The 20,836-nt window shown below is 38.7% G+C and overlaps 3 protein-coding genes across 3 annotated transcripts; 2 read left to right on the top strand and 1 right to left on the bottom strand.

The window, feature by feature from the left end:
- Window positions 1-609: 609 nt before the first annotated feature.
- LOC145496265 (transcription factor E2F3-like) lies at window positions 610-6,473 on the top strand. The gene is made up of 6 exons (XM_081475962.1): window positions 610-2,076; window positions 2,199-2,319; window positions 3,093-3,315; window positions 3,876-4,055; window positions 5,082-5,196; window positions 5,302-6,473. Exons 1-6 carry the CDS (start codon window positions 1,843-1,845, stop codon window positions 5,728-5,730), a joined length of 1,302 nt encoding a protein of 433 aa, XP_081332088.1. The 5' UTR covers window positions 610-1,842; the 3' UTR covers window positions 5,731-6,473.
- Window positions 6,474-6,600: 127 nt separating this feature from the next.
- Window positions 6,601-12,758, bottom strand: LOC145496188 (uncharacterized). The gene has a single exon (XM_081475848.1). The coding sequence runs from the start codon at window positions 11,869-11,871 to the stop codon at window positions 9,094-9,096; it is 2,778 nt and encodes a 925-aa protein (XP_081331974.1). The 5' UTR covers window positions 11,872-12,758; the 3' UTR covers window positions 6,601-9,093.
- Window positions 12,759-12,786: 28 nt separating this feature from the next.
- Window positions 12,787-17,194, top strand: LOC145496264 (NADH dehydrogenase [ubiquinone] 1 alpha subcomplex assembly factor 8-like). Its single transcript, XM_081475961.1, has 3 exons — window positions 12,787-12,905; window positions 13,651-13,749; window positions 15,396-17,194. The coding sequence occupies exons 1-3, from the start codon at window positions 12,834-12,836 to the stop codon at window positions 15,414-15,416; spliced, it is 192 nt and encodes a 63-aa protein (XP_081332087.1). The 5' UTR covers window positions 12,787-12,833; the 3' UTR covers window positions 15,417-17,194.
- Window positions 17,195-20,836: the final 3,642 nt, after the last annotated feature.

The raw sequence follows: 20,836 nt of genomic DNA, 5'->3' as shown, positions 1-20,836 counted from the left end.
TGCCCTTTCGATGCAAGTAAATGGCCATGCTCTTCAAGTCTCGCTTCGTTGTAAATTCGTTCTCACGGCCCGAGTTAAAAGACAGAGATTTCATACTCGAATGAATCGATCGGTCGTCAGACACAATAGATAGCGATAAAATCTCCCATTTCTTTGAACCGTTGACTGCTCTAATATATGTGATGAACATGATGCCTCCCTGTTTTCAAAGCCTGTCAAACTCTTTTGCATCAGTGACAAAGGGCTCACTAATCTGAATTACAGATATATTGACAATAATGCTTTTAACTGTTTTAGTCCATCTTAAAGATGTCAATAGAGAAATTTCCATGATTTTCCAACGTGTTGTCGTGAACACATTCACAAGGAGAAGAAATAAAATAATCTGAAACCCTATTGTAGACTAATTGTAATTAAATCTAGCTTCTCGAAGTAAACTGGATCATAAATGCAATTTTTCGTCCCCTGTTTTTTATCACGGGCACATTTACTGTTAAATTGTGTCTGCTGAATTAAGAATAAAATTAGTCTTGGAGTTATGCACATAACTTATACCTTCTCTTTTAGAGATTCATCTCCAACGAGCTCGAGGCAAGATAAACTGTCATGAAGTTTCCTTTTTAGTTCTAACTTTTGATTAACTTGGCTCTTATACCTTTTTTCTGTTAATCCTGAATTTGCCCTTTTTTCCTAAACGAGAACAAGTTGGAACACGCCGCCCGTGCCTCAGTGTTGGGTAAAGAGTAAATGTGCTTTGTTAGTGACGCCAGACCGAACCCATTGGAATCATTGAGGCACAGAAAATGTGAATTCTTTGTTCAGTCTAAGTCTCTAATCTAAACAGCTGTTCTATCAGCGAAGCTCGTCCGCGAATCTCAAGTCAACCCTGCGAGCTGCGTTTTATACACTTCCCTGGGCTAAAGTCGTTTGCGAAGAGTTACTGGCAGAGACTGTCAATATATTAATCAAGTGCCTGAGGGAATCAAATGAGAACCGGAATGTTAAGGTCTTATTAATTCGCTTCTCTGTGGTGTATTCGGAACTTAGCTTATAGTACTGATCAAACTGAATCACCCTTTCTGCCCCTCGCCCTGCACGCCTTGCTAAACTCAAAAGTGCAGCTTTAGGATAAATTTCCGCTCTCTCTCCGGTCCGGTCCCCGAACGTGGCTGGTAATTGAGCCTAAAAAGCTTTGTAGTACTTGGGTATCTACGAGTTTTTCAATTTTGATATAACGATGGGTGCTTTTTCTTAAGGTGCACTTGCCAAAACAAGGAAGGGTTAAATATTCCGTAAGCAATGATTGACCTGCACAAGGCTGAGTTAGCTGGACCGTGACGGCCCTCTTAAAGTGTAAACTTATTTAATTATTAAAAAAGTCGTTATCAATGCAAATCTATTTTAATTTGAATAATTTCAACATAATTTTGAAACATTTGTTCAGCTTGCAACAGCTTCTGACGGCTTTTAAACTCAGGTTCTCAGCTAAAAACCAAGAAAAGTTTGCATAAAACGACCAGCCGTGGAAAATTTGCACGTTTCTTGGCCCAAAAGGACTGAGCCCTGGGAAGTGTATCACGTGATCGAGCACTGGCGCGAAACTTGAAAGCGCGCGCTTTTACATTGTCAATTGAAGAGCGAAGGATTGGGTGAATCGAAAGAAACCAGTTTACTGCTCAGATTTTAAGCTGTTTTAGAACATCTAGCCTTCGATCTCTAGGAAGAAGCTACTAGCCATATTCTGCAACTGTCCCTTCATACGTTTACCAGCTTTTGTTGGAACTTGCGATCTATTTTAAACAACGAAAGAGACCGGAGTTCGTAATTCCTGTGTTGATCAATATGGCGTCCACGAGAAGATGTTCATTCATGGGTCGAGGAAGGCCGCCGTTGAGTGCTCATAGCCATCAAGTCAATTCAGTTAGCAGGAAAATTTTGGACGCTGATAGCTTTTTGTCGGACCCTATCAAGGCGAAAGCACCACTGTCGCCCTCATTCAAAAGCTCAAAAACTACGCTTTGCACTCCCGATGTTTACTCGAAAGAACGATCAGTCTGCCCAAGTCCCAGACCTCAGGTATGTCAATAGTTCCTATGTTCGTTTCCATATTTCTAGCGCTCAATGTATTCTGATCGACCCTTAGCATAACCCCCTGCCCTGAATTACTACATTTAAAACACAGTTGTTCATTTATTTAGGTAAAACGTCGACTCGACCTGGACGAATCTTCGACTAGAGTGCGACACTCATTCAGAACACCAAAGACAAAGAGTTATGCAAGAAGGAAAATGAGGAGAGATGTACAGCCTTACCCAAAATGTAATTAATATTTTCCTTGTTCACGACTAACACTTTTAAGGCTCTACGTGAAGTCAGGTTTAGAAACTCATAAAATGTTAAGCCCAGGTAGGCTTTTCAAAGATTCTACAACACGTGTTTATTTCCGGGAAAGCTCCGTTTTGGACAAAGAAGTTAAGCCCGTGAGCAGAAATGTTTTACATAAAAAAAGCAATTGTTGACTCAAGCTACCGCTCAAGATACTCTTTATAGCATTATATATTTTGTGAAGAGTTTTGCGTTTTTAATTATTCAACATGTCGAAATCTGTGCGATTTTTGTCGAACAGACTGTCTTTCATCATAGGGACAAAAGGATGCAAATTTTCATTATTTTGCAGTATGCAAATTGTTTATTGTAGCTGTCAAAAGTTTTCCACTTCACTTGCGTTTAGAAATAATTTAAAATTTTTTCAAGGAGAAGATCGTAGTCATATACAGGTAATTGATAAATGCTGTGAGCTACACGCTCAGATAACATGCTTTATCTGAAGGGAAACTACATGAAAAAGTCCTAAATTTAACAAGTTAAGATGCTTCCACGCGCTTCCCTCGCATGCAGCGAAAACACCTAAACACTGAGTTTTCCAGTTGACTAATTATCCTCAAATTAACCTTTGCACTTATTTATTTATCGATCTGCCAGTTTTTAAGCTGTAAAATGCGACTGACGTGGTTTTACCATAGGTGAATAACATTGAAGTCATACCTGCATGTATGTATTTAAGTAACACTTATTTAATTTTTCTTTCATAGTGTTTGTGAAATCCCCCATAGAAAAAACCAGGTATGATACATCTCTTGGAATTTTGACCAAGAAATTTGTGGGGCTTTTGAGGAGTTCAGAAGATGGTGTGGTGGATCTGAATCAAGCTGCTGATCTTTTGGAAGTTCAAAAGCGAAGAATCTATGACATTACCAATGTCCTAGAGGGTGTTGGATTAATCAAAAAGAAATCCAAGAACAACATTGAATGGAGGTCAGTGATCTGGAACAAATTTTCTTTTGTCATGTTCCATTCACTCCTACCAGTTTTGTTTTGCTCAGTACTGATAAGTTTATTTATTTGCTATGTGTTTACTCTTTGTTCTGTTATACTAGTTTTCCTTTTTATCCTAAAATAAATGTATCTAATTAACGGGCATATAATTATTTTACTAGAATTTGCCCCTTTCACTGTCATCTCACTGCACTTAATTTTGACAATATTACAGTCATACCATCAAGTGGAGAATTACAAAATACAAATAGGAGGGAGGAGGAGGCGTTCTATTGTAAGGTGTGCCCATTCAAAGAATAAGACAAAGCAATATTACTTTTAAGTGATACCCCATGGTTGCATGACATTTTGCGATAAGTTAATTTCAAAATCTCCATTGGTCAGCTGAATCTATTCAACATTACTGTACTGTAGCTGTCAGATTAATTAATCCAAAACAGTATCTCAGTTAACCGGCATGAAACCAAATGAGTTACAACTTCCAAGCTATTATCTTAAAATGCCAATAAAAGTTTTCTTTAATACAATATCACTCTCAGAGGGACTTGCTACACCGATAGCTCTTGTCGAATGAAAGGAATGGAGTCAATTTCAGCACAGATCATGGATCTTCACACGGATGTTGCTGATCTTGATGCTAAAGAGTGTTTCCTTGACAGGATGATCGAAGGCTGCCGTGCAGAACTCAAAAACCTCACCGAGGACTCAGAAGTCGCCAAATATCCTTTCAGTCTTTTCCATTTGTTCATTTTGTGTTAGCTGAGGTTTGCTCTGTTTGATTTGTCTGGCCTCAAGAGTGGTACGGTGGCCAAGTAGTTCAATGATGTAGACCAGATTTAAGCAGATGAGTTTCTGGGCATCCTGTGGATGCCCACTTTTGAAAGTACATGTACAGCAGATTGTGTTCTTGTTCATATGTTGCTATGTGAATTATTTGTTTGAGCAGACCCTTCGCTTATTTTGGATGCCCAGTTTTCAAGTCCTGGCAAAACGCCTGATGTAGACTCGGCATGCAGAGAAAGTTGTCCAATAGCACAATGCTAGTGGATTTTGCAGTTGGGCTAGTGGATAGTGTCCCCTACTTACCTGACAGGTGACTGAAGTTTCCTCTCCTGTTAACTGAAAAATTCAATTAACAGGAATATTGTGTGAGATGATATTTGTTATTTTTATTTTTTATTTCTTTTAGGGGGGGGGGAGGGAGGGGGGTTGGGGGGCTAGAGAGAATGGCTTTTGGGCTACAATGAAGTACATCATACAGCATTCTCTCACATCACCTGAAGGGCAAGCCTGAAAGTTTTTTTTTTTTCCGTACCCTGGGACTAGCCCTGGCTTGCTCAGGACAGCCTGGTCATTTGAATAAATGCCCTTGAGTGTATCAACACCAAGGAAAAAGAATATTTTGACACTATTACATGTGGCAATGAAAGGTCAGTGATCAGCAAAATTCTGAGGAGAAACCAGGGAAGGACTGGCATTCACTCCAGTGAGAGGAAGGCAAAGGGAGCAGTGGTTGGTACACTGTAGTTCTAGCCACTGTATGTTTCCTCCTCGTGAAATGATTTACATGTTAACTTTTTGAAAGGGAACATTCATTAGTCATCTTGGAGCTGAAAACAATCTACAGTGTACAATTTGACTGCAAGACTTCACATTTCAAGATCCTGGTTTAAAATTTTAATGGGCATTGCTGCTTCACCTGACTGCATCAGAGAAAATTATATTTGATCCTTAACTTTTGATACATATGCATATGTCACATACAGAGACATACGCGACATCAAGCACTTCAAGAACAGAACCGTCATAGCTATCAAAGCCCCACCAGAAACAAGGCTGGAAGTACCAGATCCAAAGGAGGTATTGTTATTTACTTTTTTAACCCCTTAATTCTGTAATGGAGCACCAGTTTCTCTCTTAAAGTTTCTTTAATAAATTCACCCAATGAACTTAATTTTCCTACAGCGTATCCAGATCTGGCTGAAGAGTGTAAGGGGTCCCATTGACGTCTACCTCTGTCCAGAGGACCAAGGTAGTCTCCCCTCACCAATGAAGGACATCTCTCCAATCAAACGACCACCACCAGCACCAACCACTCCAAATCATTTCCTCCTGACACCTGAGAAAACCCCTCATGGTTCTGGTGGCTCAGTGATAACGCCAATGCAGAAATGTAATGGGGAGGTACAGAGAAGTATTCCAATGTCATTGATCAGTCCACAGAAAAATCTGTTCTTACAGACGAATGATGATGCTATTCCTGACGACTTGGACGGTGACACCCTGATTCCTCTTTCACCAAATCTCACAGACGAAGAGTATTTATATACGTTGACAGACACGGAAGGAATCACTGATCTGTTTGATTCATACGAATTCTGGAATGAGGCATGATACATGTCGGTTTCAAGTATGTTTATGTCAATGCTCCTATCAAAACAGGTTTGGTTTTATCTTGTAATGGTCAGCAAAAGTTAACATTTTTCAACTGAACATTTGTTTTATTGTAATACTACTTATTATAAGTGTAAATATGATTAGGTAGAAGAGGAATTTTGATCTGCTAACGGGGTACATGTAAGTACAAAGCTAAAAGAATCAGGTAGCTTAAAAGAAATGGCATTTCTAAGCTGTAGGTAAACACAATACCAAACCATACTGTATCATTTTACTTCAGTAAGTGCTGTCCTTAACTGGATTGCGAGCATCACCAATTGACTCTATGCTGAATTTTTACAAGTTCAGATTTAATAAGTGATAATAATTTTGTGAGTCTTACAAATTGACATTTTTAATTAACTAGCCTGCATTGCTAAGTCAACATCATGTACATGTAAAACAAAGCCAGACTAAAAATTACATTTACTTACTAGGAAGTCCTTGATTAACAGAAAAAATTAGATGTGTTTTTTTAACAGCTATGTAAATAGATAGGGCAAAACATTAGAACATAAAGTAAGCCACAAAAAAAACTGAGGTAAATGAAACTGATCTTAGCAAACTATGAGAATATTATAATTATTTTAAAATTTAGTAAGCAATTGTTGTGTCTTCAAACAATAGGAAAAAGTAAGGCATAGCTTGTTAGAATAATTTGGAGTGAAAAATCTGAGTTATTAATAAAAGATTACTGGAAATATACTGTGAAATTATCTCTTAAAAGTATATAGGCTTGTTCAACCCTGAAATATGTCCGCATTTAAAAACTTAACGATTTGGTTTGGGTATTTAGCATCGTCAACCTCCACCTCCCCACCCCCACCCCCACCCCTTTCTCTTCATTTTGAGCCACCTCTTCCCATTGCTTACATGTAGATACAATTGATATTATCATTGTAACCATTGGACGTAGATACATACAGTAGTGTATATTAATGTTAATAGCAAAAAACACACCTGGCTATGTGAAAAGGTCAGCCAACTTTTCTTGTCTGTGCACCTTAAAAAAAACTGCCAAGTCAAACTGCACTTATGCTGCCACCCTACCAAGTACAGTCTACATTGATTTGAACTCAGTTATTTTGAATTCCCCATTATTTCAAACTCACAACCGTTTCCCTTGGATTTGCTCTTCTGTCATTTCCTATTGGCTATAATTTTTCAAACTCCTGCTAATTTGAACAATTTTTCATTTCCCATTTGAGAGTTCGAAATAGTGGGGTTCAAAGTCTGTATTTCAATAAACACAGGACACTCAATAATTTGTATTATATTTATTTAAACTTTAATAAGATATTTGATTTTCTTGTGTGATAATATAGACTATGATTTTACTTAAATTAAAAAAAGGAATAAATACGTTGAACTGGAGACTTAAATTCAACACAGCATCTTCAGTGACACATCCATGCCCAAATTATTTTTTTTTTTTTGGCCAAAAAAAATGGTTGCTTTACCGACTAAATTATTTGATAGTAGATTCCTTGACTTAAAATGAGTATATTTGTGTACTAAAGGTTTCAAATTTATCAAGTAGGTAGCCAACAATATTATTTATTATTATTTCCCTGGATGGCTATATTTTGAAATGTGCTATCCGCTTGCTTCTCTAAAGTCAGTTTGTGGCAAATCACAGAGTTGTGTGTAACCCAACAGCCACTATTAATGTATGATCAAGATAAATAATATGTTACTACTTAGTTTTGCACTGCCAGAAATTAACTTTTTTGTAATGGAATGTCAGATCTAAATTATCCTTCCTGACACAAAGCTCTGCTCTAGGGTCAGTTCTGTGCCATTAATGACAATAAACTTTTTGTTTGTTTCCCAAACTTGACTGACTTGTTACCCAAACTTAAACCACTGCTACATGCAGACTTATCTTAGATTCCGTGATTGGGAGTTTGGGTTCTGCAAGTCCTTTGTACACGTCCTTTTGATTAAAACACATGTAACATTTGCTTAATATCTATCTTTTTTTTCTTCCTTCTTTTTTAATGGAAAAGTACACCCCAATGTCACATGTATGATACTAAAGATAAATGCTACTACAAAAGAAATAAATGAAAAAACTCTAGTTCTGATACAAAAGCAGAAAAGTATTGATTACCACTTTCATGTTGATGTTAATCTGCCTTCCAAATTGTACTTTGTTTACCTGTGGAAGAATACCATTCTGTTGATATAACTAACTTAAATGAATTATTGGACCAGCTGATCTTAAAATTCTTTTCAAACAAATGCATAACAATATCAATACTACTTTTAATTTTGGGCATCCCACAATAAATATATAATTATATAATCTGTTTTCAGACAGCAAATTAAACTAGAATAATGGCTTATTAGACTTAAACTGGTCAAGTCCCCTTTAATTTAGCACATACTCCTTTCAACATTGCTTTCCAAGAATGCCAAGCAGTAAATATTACCCTCACCACTTGACATACCAATACATTTTTAAAATACTGGCTTTTTGCTAGTAGCATACAAAAGTTCTGCAAAAATGAAAACAACAAAAAATGGCCGCTATTTGTTGGTAGAAAGTAGCAGATCTAAGGTAGGGCCCCTTATTGGTTTTGAGAATGTAAGGACTGATTAGTGCCCCAAAGTATAGTTCCCATGAAAATGCTGAGAGTTAAAAAGTTCACAATCTCACTTTATGGCAACCCATTTGAGCAAATGTGAACATGCTGTGTATGTATATCTTTTCACAGTAACATTGTTCCATCAGTAGTGTTTGCTACTTCCCAATACTAAATGTAAGTTTGTTTATAACTACAGGGTAGGATTTTGCTTTCTTTAGTTACAATAACCATAGTTTTATGGATGTTTACCCACTCCTTGTCATAAAAAAGCAGTTAAATAGCTTATGATGTTCAAAATTCAGATTACTATCTGTCATTGACTCCAATCTGTTGGGACCGAAAACAGAAAAGGATGCAAAACCTTTCAGCCCCTGCAAATTCTCCTTACAGTGTACTTGTCTACACATACCCCCTATAGTAACAATTTACAGAGTTGAACCTCAGATCATTTCCTAATGCTTAGAACCACTTTATCACAATGAAAATTTCACTCCGTCACTGGGCTTGAAAAAAGTGTCATCCAGTCATCCGGGACAAGAAGATTTTCATTCTTACCAATGGACAAGGGCCCAGGCAAGTCAACTGCCAACTAAATAAAAATAATGGAAATTAAGACTTGCCCAGGGCAAGCAAAATCTGAGAGCTGCTATCCAAAGGGCAAGCTTAAATCCAAGTTGTGTCTTTTTTCAAGCCCTGTCAGACTGAAAACTCAAAGTTCGTCATTACTACACTAGACACAAGTCTCGTTATCTGCACCATCAGCTTGATGATAGTTTTCTACTGAAGCCAAGTTTTCACAGCTTGATGCACAGCCATAATCTTTGCCATCTGTGCATGATCCTGTAAGATGATCTTCTCCAGCTGTTTTTCTGCGGCTGTGACTGCTTGCAAGATCAGGCTGCATTTCCCATATTTCCCCTCTAACTGCATCACTATTTGACGAGCTTTCCAGTTTTCCTCCAAGGTCAGAAAACCTTTTGGTGGCAGAAGCTTCTTCATCAGAAGGAACTGAATTGGCATCATCTTCAATTGCTGAGATGCCACGAGTAATGCAATCTCCAGTTTCCAAGCCCCTGATGCCAGTTTCCTCTGCTTCATGCTCACTGTCTTGTGGAGAATTTTCTGCATTTGCACAAGGGTTGACATTCAAAGCTGGTTGGTCATCATTCTCTGCTAAGTCACTCAACATTGCTTGCATTTCAGACACAAAACTGCTACCAAGGTCCTCATATGACATTTTTAAACTACCAACCTCCACTGGGTCACCTGCTAAGTCAGAAGGCATGTTAGTATCTTGTTCAATTTGTCTGTCTGAATCCTCCAGTTCATCTCTATTCTTTTCCACTGATTTTTCATCACGTTCTCCACTGTTAATCTCATTTGCAATTTGCACCTCACTTTCCACTACATCACTTTGTTCATTACTAAGCTCTTCTGTAGGGGTTTCACCAAGTGATGCACTCTCTGCAGTTCCAACCGGAGGTAGGCTCTCCTCATAGGGCATAGCCTCACAAGCAACGCTCGCTGCCACTGGCAACACATTCTCATTATCAGTGATAGGAGCAACTTCAAAAGTGTCTTTACTGTTTGATTCAGGAATGCTAACACTTGCTGCAAGCATTATATTCATTTCTTTCTCCCGTCGTCGCTTCTCAAAGTGGTGTTTTACGCCTGGCACAAGGCTCGCAATGACCATGCAGATAACAACAAAACCAAAAGCTGCAATAATGATCAGTGTAGTCAACCCCTCATCATTGTCATCATCATCCTCTTGTTTCGCCGCAGCTTGCATTTCTCCAATGACTGGGGTCACTGTAAAACCAACTGTTACATTTGTCGAAGTTGAGACAGATTCTTTTGAAGGTGAAGCTTGAAAAGAGTTAGCAAGATTAAGGGCTGATGTCAACTCTGCTGTTGATGTACTTGATGGAAACAATGCATGCTGTGTGGATGAAATATTCCTAGTTGTGATTAATGGTGTGGGGGCCACTGGCATATTTGTAGACACTGTTGAAGTTCTTGATGTTGTTGGCATAATTACAGAGGATGATGTTTCAGAACAAAGTGTCAATGGATCAGCAGCATGATAGCTTAGGTGAAATCCTTTCCATGCGAGGGCATCATCACTACGGAATTTCAGCCGAAGGGTGTTTCCAGAGCTGCAGATGACAGGAGGGGGTGGATTACTGTTACAAAATTTTCCAATGAGTGGTGCACTAGAATCAGAACCATTCCAAATTGTCAGGTGATCATGGGGACATCTATGCCTATTTGTATCACCCTCGACTTGAAACTCCACAAATCTTAAATGTACTGATTTATCTTCTGGCACAGTTATTGTCCACACACACTTGGAATTGTGAAAATATTCCTTTGGAAAATTGGGTGACCTCAGTTCGCCACTAGTTCCCTGTAAATGCCCTCCACACCCAGGGAAATACAGCGCATAAAATCCCACCTGAGTGTCTGATGCATTAGACTTGAATCGCACCCACAGTTTACCACTGTCAGAACTGACCAGGGGAGGGGTAGTGTCATACCCACAGTACTCTGCTAATACTGGTGCCAGGGAATAAGGCACCTCTCCAGCTCTGAGCTCAACATAACCACTGCTACATGGTATATTAAAATTGATAAAATCAAAATGTACTTTTGCTCCGTTTGGCATCTTCACAAACCACAAGCAATCCTGATCTGCAGTTGGGAAACTCTCTGTCATGATGCTGCCGGGATCTTGTGTCAAGGGGCCCCCACATCCAAAGATGCAACCATACAACTCCACTCTCATGCAGACAAAACTGAAATAACTCGCTGGGAAGATACGAATAAATTTCGCCGTGATTTCTGGCGTGAGGACATTTAATTTTGTTCCATCTCGCATCTTGTTTCCTGGTAAAATTGTTTCATTTTCTTTGTTTTTGTAGATCTCCCAAGACACTCCGTCCATACTATACATCAGTTGATATTTGCTGACGCGTCCCATACGAAGAGACATAAGTTCCGCTGCGGGGTAAAACCCTTGTGTTGCGATAGCCGATACAGCGCTCAATTTCTTGAGCTCGATTTGAAGGTACAAAGGTTCTTGAAGGCTTTCAGGATTGTCACTACACCAGGCTGACTTCCCGTTCAATCTGGCCGCAAAAGAAGGAAATTCTTCATGTGAATCCAACGCCGTCACAAGAGAGTCTTGTATTCGCCCGTTCTCCATACCCAGCGGAATACTGCAATCGTCGCAACTCGATTTTCTTCTTGATTGTCCTTCACACTCTGTGCCTCCATTCTTCGGTGATGGGTTCGAGCAATTTCTTTCCTTGTACCGAAATGGTAACGTGTCAATGTCGGATGGGACGTGGCAAGAACTCCACGAAGACCAAGGAGCCCAGTTTCCATCGATCGGCCGGGGTTTATTTTCCCCCCAATTCCACGGCATCCACGTATTTATACAAACACCTTGATGTGCGAAAACAGCTAAAACCACAAGTAGCGACAAGTTGAGGCAGATATTCATGGCGCTCTTGTCCTAATCGACAGTTTTCCGCACGCGACGAACGTTCTGCGAAAAATTTTGAACTGAAACCAATTAAGGTCTAAGTCTTCAAAGCAATGATAAAATCTAATCGGATGAACCTTTCGTGAGGTCCAAACTCAGCGTTATTAAAAATCCTTGTTTACAAACGTAGCCAACACAAAGGCCACATAATTACTCCCGATATTGTCTATCGTTCCCAGCCAAGCAAAGCCGATATCAAAAGCAATAACTTGACGAGGAAATTATGGAGATTGCGAAGTCCCAGCCCAGCAAGACTCGCTGTTTTCGACGAATAGAAACGAACTTGGGCGGAGTTATCGCAATTACGGCCAATACAATCGACCTCGTGACTTCTGAGATATTTATAAACGTATGTTGTGTTGAGAGGTAACTTTGTCGGCCCACAATGCTTGGTCAATATTAAAGTTGCTGTTGTTTTGCATGCCACCCAACAAATAAAAACAATTTTCCCGCAGTTTGTCACTGACGTCAAACGTTTTTTTTTTTTTTTTTTACATTTCCCACGGTTCATATCAGGTTGCCGATCACACTGTTAAGAAGATATAAAAGTACTATAAACATCGTTCAACTTTGCGAGTACACGCGATCTCCTGCCGTGAGCGTAACTCCTTTCGCAACCGCCTTCACGTGCCTAGCATTTGTTCCACAAAATGTAACCAGCGTGATATTACATGTAATACGCTATTAGATTGTGGCTTTCAGTTAATTTCGGCCTTCTTAAGGATAGAAATCGTCATGAGACGTGCTAATGGTTTGTTTGTTTTTTTCATTACCCGAGAGAATTAACTAACGAACTTCCGGTTTTGGTTACTTTTCATTTCCGCTATGCCCAGCCACCAAATTTACCCAGCAGACATTTCGCACCTTCAAAGATGGTGGACAAGCAGTAGATGTAGAATTTTCTTGAAATATTTGAGGAAATGAGTTCTAAAGAAAACGTGTACAGAAGGATTTCTGGGTTCGGGAAGCTTCTTGCGGAGTGTCAGACACAGGTAAGTTTTTTCTTTTACGGATGAACCTCGTAAAAAGGCTGAACTATGATTTATATGGCTACTTACACGTAGTGCTGAAATTCAAGACTCCGTGGAAAGGCAGTTAGGATAACCCTAGTGCTACGGTCGCTCTAGCTCTTCTGCATTCCTTGTAATTTTCACAGTTTACAGGGCAGCTAGGGTAAAGTGTTAACAGCCAACTACTATCGATAGCAAGTATCATGAAAGAATTGCAATTTCATTCTGAAATTTTTCTTCCTTTCACGTGCGCATGCAGCTCTCAAATAGGTTTCTCTACCAGTGATGTGTAAGACCGGGTTTTCGTCTTAATCTTCTTTATCCAATCAGGTTCCTTTTCACATGCTGCAATCGATCAAGCGATTTGCAGGGCCGTGTTAAGCCTTTCAACTCGTTGTCGTTGTCTAAAGCAATAAGAAGATAACATGATCACACTGGAAATAGAGTCGACACCGCAGGAAATTCAAGCACCAATAAAGACATGAGTAAAGTTTCATTGCTTGGCATTTAGAATGTCTTTTATGCATTGCTAGGGTTAGGTCTAAGCCATTTCGCTGTCACTAGCGTGTGACCAGTCTAGGCTTCAGCTCATGGTGCTGCTATTTGTTATCTGTCATCATGCATTGCTGCTTTGCAGCTTGTAGTGACTTTAAATTGTCATGCAATTGGATTGTATGTCTGAAGTTGGAATTAACTGATGTTGCTAGTGTATTTCTGTACTTTCTAGGCTCTTCATTATGGAAGTTGTGTATCCCAGCAAGAAAATGTCACAAAACATGCATGTGACAAGGAATTCAATGCATTGAAAGCCTGTATCAAACAAGCAGTAAGTTCTTTAGAGAATCCTTGTCTTCTTCACCCATGTACACATTTTCAGGTGGTCATCATAGTACACTTTTATTTTGATCACTTACTAATGGCTGAAGCCAGCTTACTGTCTCCTCAGTCAGTAACACATGAACTCTGAACTTCTTAACCAACCAATTACATAAGTATTTTTTTACTATAACTTAACTAGGGTCTATCATAGTTGCGTTGAAACAAAATTATAATAAAAATTGGTCAGTCAGTGGGATAGTGGTGATCAGAGTTGGTTTCAAATGGGAAAATGATAAAAATTTAGCTTGATAAGATATCAAAATATTTAATGAATGATACCAAATTGTTAGCTTTGGGAGGGATACAGAATCCACACTCCAGCTGAAGGGAGACTCTTAGATGCAGATGGATTGCCTGGCTAGGGGCAGAGGAGAATGGAGGAGTTTTGTCAGTAGCCCATATGCTCTGTAATGAAGTAAACAAGCTTCAGATCAGATCAAACAAAATTGTTAAAGCTTTTTTTATTGCTGAAAAGGAAGTAGATTTGATCTTAGTTGTACAACATGGAATTTCCATTTTGATTTTTGTCCAGGCAGGGGTATGTACATAGCCACACATCAGGAAATGGTCACAGAGAAAAATCCTCAAAGTCAGGGAAAAATTATTGAATTTAAGGTTAATGTAGACCTTCATTAGCTGATTTTTTCCCCAAAAAAAATTTTCAAGCCAAATTTAAGACTACTACTTATCTCCAGTCTCAAAAAAAACCTTATTTTAAAAACAATCAGAAGATTTTCTGTTGTCCAACCAACAGAAATATCCCAAAAGCCTCACACTATATATAGTCCATCATCTATAGTTAACATATAGTTTGTACATATAGTTTACCATGGTTGTCTTTAAGCAGCGTACACAGAAATATTTTCCCAGAATGCACTCTTGAAGGTCTACTGTAACCTTAATATTTAATCAGGGGAAATTACATACATGCCTGCATCCGCACATCCGTATATACATATATATGTACATACGTACATACATATGTAGCTACTTTAAAAAATTTGAAGTACCTTAAATGAGCTAATATCTTCAAGAACGTAAATGTAACAAAATACAATACTTATACAATAAATGCGCTAAAAATAATGAAAGAGCTAAACTGTGTACATAATGAAACTGGAGATAAGTTGCAATGCTACTGAAAAGAGTCATATTGTAGTATTTTTCGCTTAAAGTCCGCAAAATTAGAACTTCTAAGCAAGTCCAGAAGAGAGTTCCTATAATTAGAGAGATCCATAAGATAAAGCAGTAGTTGCTTATAACGTCCATAAGGCTGATTTCTACTCCAGTAACTTCATGACGTTAAAAGTGTGTATTCTAATATTATTATGTTATATAAGCTAAACGGTTGTAGTTAAGGACCCCAGTTGGTAGGAAGCTTACCAGGTTTCATCCTACAAAGTATGCATGTGGGCGAGTTGAATTTGGGACGCTGAACTCGAATTCATTAAGTGGAAGGAAGAGGATTTGAACCTAGGAGTCCTGGATTTTAGTCCAGTGCCCTAACCAATAAGCTATGCTACCAATCAATGAGTAACATTTTATCACTTCTAGTTGCACTGTTGTTGTATTCTAACTTTTGATCTCTTGTAGGCAAGGAAAACCAAGGTGTAGAGGCTGGACTTTGAGAGTTGGGAAATTACCAATGTTATGTTGAACAATTGGGACGTAAAGTCAGAGCTCAACTCTGTACTTCACGGCAGACTGTTACGAGAGACACTCTGTGGATCAGAGCAACTGTCGTGTGAGAATCCTGGCATAGTCTGAAAATTTACTTTACATCTCCACTTTTCGAAATTTTAAAATATAATAAAAATGATACTACCATGAAATCTATAAGGGCTGGTTGACTGATCTCTCAGTACAACTGTTTGATTACAACACCTACAAGAATTAAACAGATTTAAACAAACAAAATTTGATTCAGAATGGGAATTCACATGCTTCGTAATGGTGGACTTATCCCTGTAAGCCAGTTTTAAACTTCTTGAAGATCTGTAGGTGCTGTAATTGAACAGTTCTAGTCTGCGAATTTTGGAGAGGAAACCATCGTTTAATTAGTGAACGTCGTAGTCTACTAATCTACCAATCATATCATGTGTCTCTAGAACCTCCTTTATCCCCTGGCAAGAGCCTCTCGGGCAAGTGAGATAGGTGGCTTCGGAAATCAAAAAAACTTAGCTCATATGACTGGACTAAAATATGTTTATCATGGTTATATAATTAGGACGGTGCCTACTAAATACAAAGGTTTTTGCGCTAGGTTAGGACCACGTGGAAAAAGTAGATCATCGGAATCCACAAAGAAAAATTGGGGTAGCCAGGTATCTTTTCAAGATAATTAACCTTGAATCTCAACAAAAATGCTGACATCAGCATTTTTCTGAAAAAAGAAGGAAAGGATATTTCTTCACAGATTTCCTCAAAATTCACCTTTACATACAGAAATGGAAACACATTTATAAAGATCTTGAAACTGCATGGTAAATAGTAACAAAAAGCAATTTTGGTTTAATTTGTTTTTAATAACAAAATCGTTGGAACAGCGCTTTTAGCCTCTCTGACAGCCTTCCTCTGATCTGATTCAGCTAGAATACAGTGTAAATATCTTGCTCGCAACCAGAAACTAATGAAGTGTTGAATAGGCTTGCCACTTCCATTTCATAACATAAAATATAGGGGTAACCGCGCGTTTTTTAGTTATTGATCTTTTTTGAAAACTTTCACAGTGCCCTTACATTTTTTCTTGTCACCTCCCCAGTAAGTAAAACACTTGCGTAACTCGCACTTGTTTTGCGCGCGCACTACACCATCTGCAGGTACATGTTTACAGTCGGATTTCAGTATAAATTTTGCGTCTACTACTCATCCGGACACACATCGTGATTAAATTGGGCGCGTTGGACAGCCAAGCCACCGTGCCACTTATTCCATTTTATGCCATTTTTAATTCAATAAAAGTTACAAAGATTCGAAAACTAAGTGCGCCAAAGTCGGACACGAAATCCCCGAAAAACCAGAAGGTGGAAAAAATAAGAGAACATGTGCCCCCCGGCCAAAGCAGTGGTTCCACCCTTGGGGTTTTAGGGTATCGTAATTAAACGTAGTACACATAAATGAAGTAAATTACAGTGATGTAATAAAATGACAGGGCTAAAGGAATAACGTTCGTGCATAACCAAGAAAAGTAAAACCAACGTTTTAACTGTACGCGGTGAAGGTTGACCGTATAATGCCTCACTCTGCTAACCGTAACTAATTTCAAACTATAATCCCGCTGAATGCTGCGCACCTCGAACTCGCCCCCAAGCCTCTGCTCCGTGCCGGCAAAATAGTAATTTATGCTAATTTGAGATTATCACAAATTACATTTTTCGAGAGATAACAGCTAGTCCTTCAGCTGGAAGACGTTAACAGTTAGCGGTTAGCGATATGCTGCTATTCTGGTATTCCTGGTTTAAGTACAGGGTCATTAAAATTGATTTGGTCACAGGAAAATTTTGCTTTCATTTTAGTGCAGTTGATTGCGTCAATGTCAACGCCAGCGCGCACGCCTAACCATGCCTTGCGTGTGCGCAGAACTTGTGCGCACTAACAAAAGTAGGCACCGTCCTTAATTCTTTGCTCGCAACTCTTTCTTTGTTCTCGCACATCCTCACTTTCTGCCTATTCGTGTAGGTAAAGAAGGTTAAGTCTGCAAAGCCAAGTGGCCCATCAGTCCGGAGCTTCTTCCGTTTTTTTGTAGTATGAAGTGGCAAGGAGTAGTTGTACTTTCCCCTGGATGGGATGCTAGTCCATTGCAGGGTTACCCCTAGCATTAAATTTGCCGGTACTCCTTAGAACACCTGGGTAGCGAGGCACTGTGAGAGTTAAGTGTGTTGCCCAAGAACACAAAAGTGCCCAACACAATGTCCCCGGCCAGGACTCGAACTGTCCGCTCAAACCGAAGTCGAGCGCACTACCCATGAGGCCAACACGCCAACACGCCTCCACCTCCACTCCACTATTCGTGTGCACTTCTCTAAATTTGCCTTATTACTATTTCTTAAAGCGTCAATATATTTTAGGGTATCTTTTCTTACAAACTAGTGGATTTCTACATCATTAATTATAACGTACCTGTACATAGCGGCGTTATTGCTATTGTTAAGAATTTTTTGCACTTTACGTGCCATACAGTCTCGCTATTTTTGGATTTAGCCGATCAAAAGGGGGTGCTACAAGCCGTTATTTTCGGGTGGCTGTTAATCACTTTCCAGTGGATGATAAACTGTTAACACTCCGTCCAGTGTAACTTGAAGCTGTTCGGGTTTCAATCAAGTATCCATTCACGCTCCGGTTATTTCGTCAGGTGCTTAGTTATTTCATGGCATGTCCATGAAACGAGGCGCCGATCGTTTGATATTCGCTAAAAGTTAGGAAACGTTTTTTCAAAAAGTTTAACTTCCTGCCAAGTTAGCATTGTATGCACTTCTGCATTACTAGCTGTTTTCTGGAAGAGGGGTAGTTCTAAACTTGGATCATAGCACTCGCAAAGATATTTCCTTTGTTGTCGATAAACTAAAACTATGACGTCAAGTGACATTACATCATTGTTTCTGAAAAGCTGTCATCTTGGATTTTATGATTTTGATAGAACGTTAGAAAAGAACCAAAATAGACTCACTGGCAATGAAATATCGTAGAGCGACGTTAGGCTTCTCTTAGTCAGCAACATCGTCCAGAAAAGCACGTTTTCTCAAAGGGTATCCACCCATTCGAGCGCTGCTACATGACCTAAACAAAAATATCTCAGAACGGGAAAGAACTCGGTGTTACGATAAAAATAGAGAAGCAGCTGATAGACTTTTGAATGTGCGTGCAATGAACTTTGGGTGGATAATAAAAATACTGCCGAATGAGGTCTGGAAATGAGCGCTCCATTAAATCAAACACGTTGAATTAGTAAGAAAATAGAACGGTCTCTCGAGCAGTTCTTGATGAATGAGCGCACTTACTTTAAGGCTTTTGAAATGCTCTAGCTAAATAATTAATGAAAGCTTCTTGGCATGCATGGTAAAGAGATTTCGTTTGCACATCTTAAATTGCTGCGAATAGAAGGAAAAATTGCTCGGACTGTGAAAGAGGTTGATATCTGTTAAGTTTCTTTATTAGTATGAGCTAGGACAGAATTAAGAACTTTGCATGGGTTAAAATAATAGAAATTAGTATCATCAAATTACTCACTCGCATCAATCCTCACGTTACATTAGGCTGCCACTGAGGCGCCATTCTACAATCAGCACAAATACATTTTAAATTAAGTCAAGGTATATGGACATGCGGTTTGGATGAAGATCAGGGCAAAGAAAACTCTTCTAGAATGTCATTCGCTTTCATGAATGTATGTTGGTTTAATTTCTACATCGTAGTTATTAAGACGAATAAACTTTTAAATTCATCTCGGTCTCTTTACCCAAATGTATCACAAAAGAAAACATCGGCCATTTTGTATTGCTTATAAACTTGGTAAATACTGTCTTCTTAATTAGTCGTTCTATAAAATGAGTTGAGATCGTCCAACCACGGACTGTATGTTCTGAGAACTTTTTATCACCTCATTCCCAAAGGTATTTGAACAAGTTTTGATCTTAGAGTTACACTCTTTTTTTTGATATTTAACAATTATTCACCGAAGTGAAGGTAAATATCCATATGAATAATGAATAATTGTTTTAGTATATACCACACAAGCTGAATAATTAGCAGACCTAAACGTTATTTTATGTGTGACAAGCGGTCGGAAATTTTAAAATCTCTCGCGCCGGCTGCTCGGAGGTGAATAGTACTTGCTAATCACCTCCGAGTTAACCAATCAGAGCGCGCGAAAAGCACTATTCACTTGCGTGGTATATACTAAACAAGAATATTGTTTTACCGCCCAGGCAGAATATTCTTATTTTCTGCCGATACCCATTCTTAGATTGTATCGTACGATATTTCCGTTTTATTGACTTTGATGGTGTCAGAGTAATTTTTGCAGTCAGACCGCAGGCGTTAAAAGCCTAATATGAAACACATAAGTTCTTACAGAAATGTTATTAGCATTGAACATATGGCCACAGCCATTTTTTTTGTATAGTTTGTAGTTTACAGAAAGTTAGAATTTTGTTCAGTATAGTTAAAAACCTAATTGTGTTGCATTTACCTATCTTCAACACACAAAATTATATTCCTATTCAAAATCTCAGCCTCAGGCAGTTTATCCTTAAAGTATTCTTAAAATTTCGCAAATTTCGGCCTCGATATTCTTATAGGAAAAAAAGTGTATTTTTCTTTAAACAGTTCCACTTGCATGGTATTAAACAGTTCCAATTGCATGGTATTAAATTTTAATGCCATTCAAATAAGCATATAAAATGCAGTGTTAACTTTCCGAGGTTAAAAAGAACAACTATGAGGCTTTCGACAAAACTAGTACCTGCGCTTAATATGAGAGATCCATATGACAGTGACTGAATCATAATTTAATGTCTAGTTTAGCCGAGAACTTTTAATTCGTCCTTCGATTGCTTTCTGCCCTTACCAGTTGATTTGCATGTCTTAATTGACTTTTTACCATTAGGAGGTTTTCAAGGATTTATTTAGGCTGATTGTTAAACAAATCTGTTTAGTCGACACGTACCATATCTGCTCTGTTTTGGGAGTCGATGTCCTCAATGCGTTGATCCAGGGAAGATGATGTTTCTCTGCTATTGATAACTTTATGAGGAGAGTTCCCTCCAGGTAACGTGCAAACGTTAGTTCAGTTTTTCATGGCGACGATAGGTTCTTTGAATCAAATCAAGAAAGAAAAACAACCAAACAAATCCACACTTAGACACTTGCAAATTCTGGAGGAGAGAATCCGTCAATTGAAATCTTTATTATCGTTGTAACACCGTTCCATTTGGCCCCGTTGAAAAATTCCGGAAGTCCGTTTAGTTGCGTGGAAAGCCTCTCACATCCCTTACAATGCTGTTCTGCTAGCATGTTATCGAACTCATTGTCATCAA

This window comes from Orbicella franksi, chromosome 8, assembly GCF_964199315.1.
Source record: "Orbicella franksi chromosome 8, jaOrbFran1.1, whole genome shotgun sequence".
Taxonomy (NCBI): Eukaryota; Metazoa; Cnidaria; class Anthozoa; order Scleractinia; family Merulinidae; genus Orbicella; species Orbicella franksi.
The sequence above is the reverse complement of the archived record's forward strand: the minus strand, read 5'-3'. Positions and strand labels throughout refer to the sequence as shown.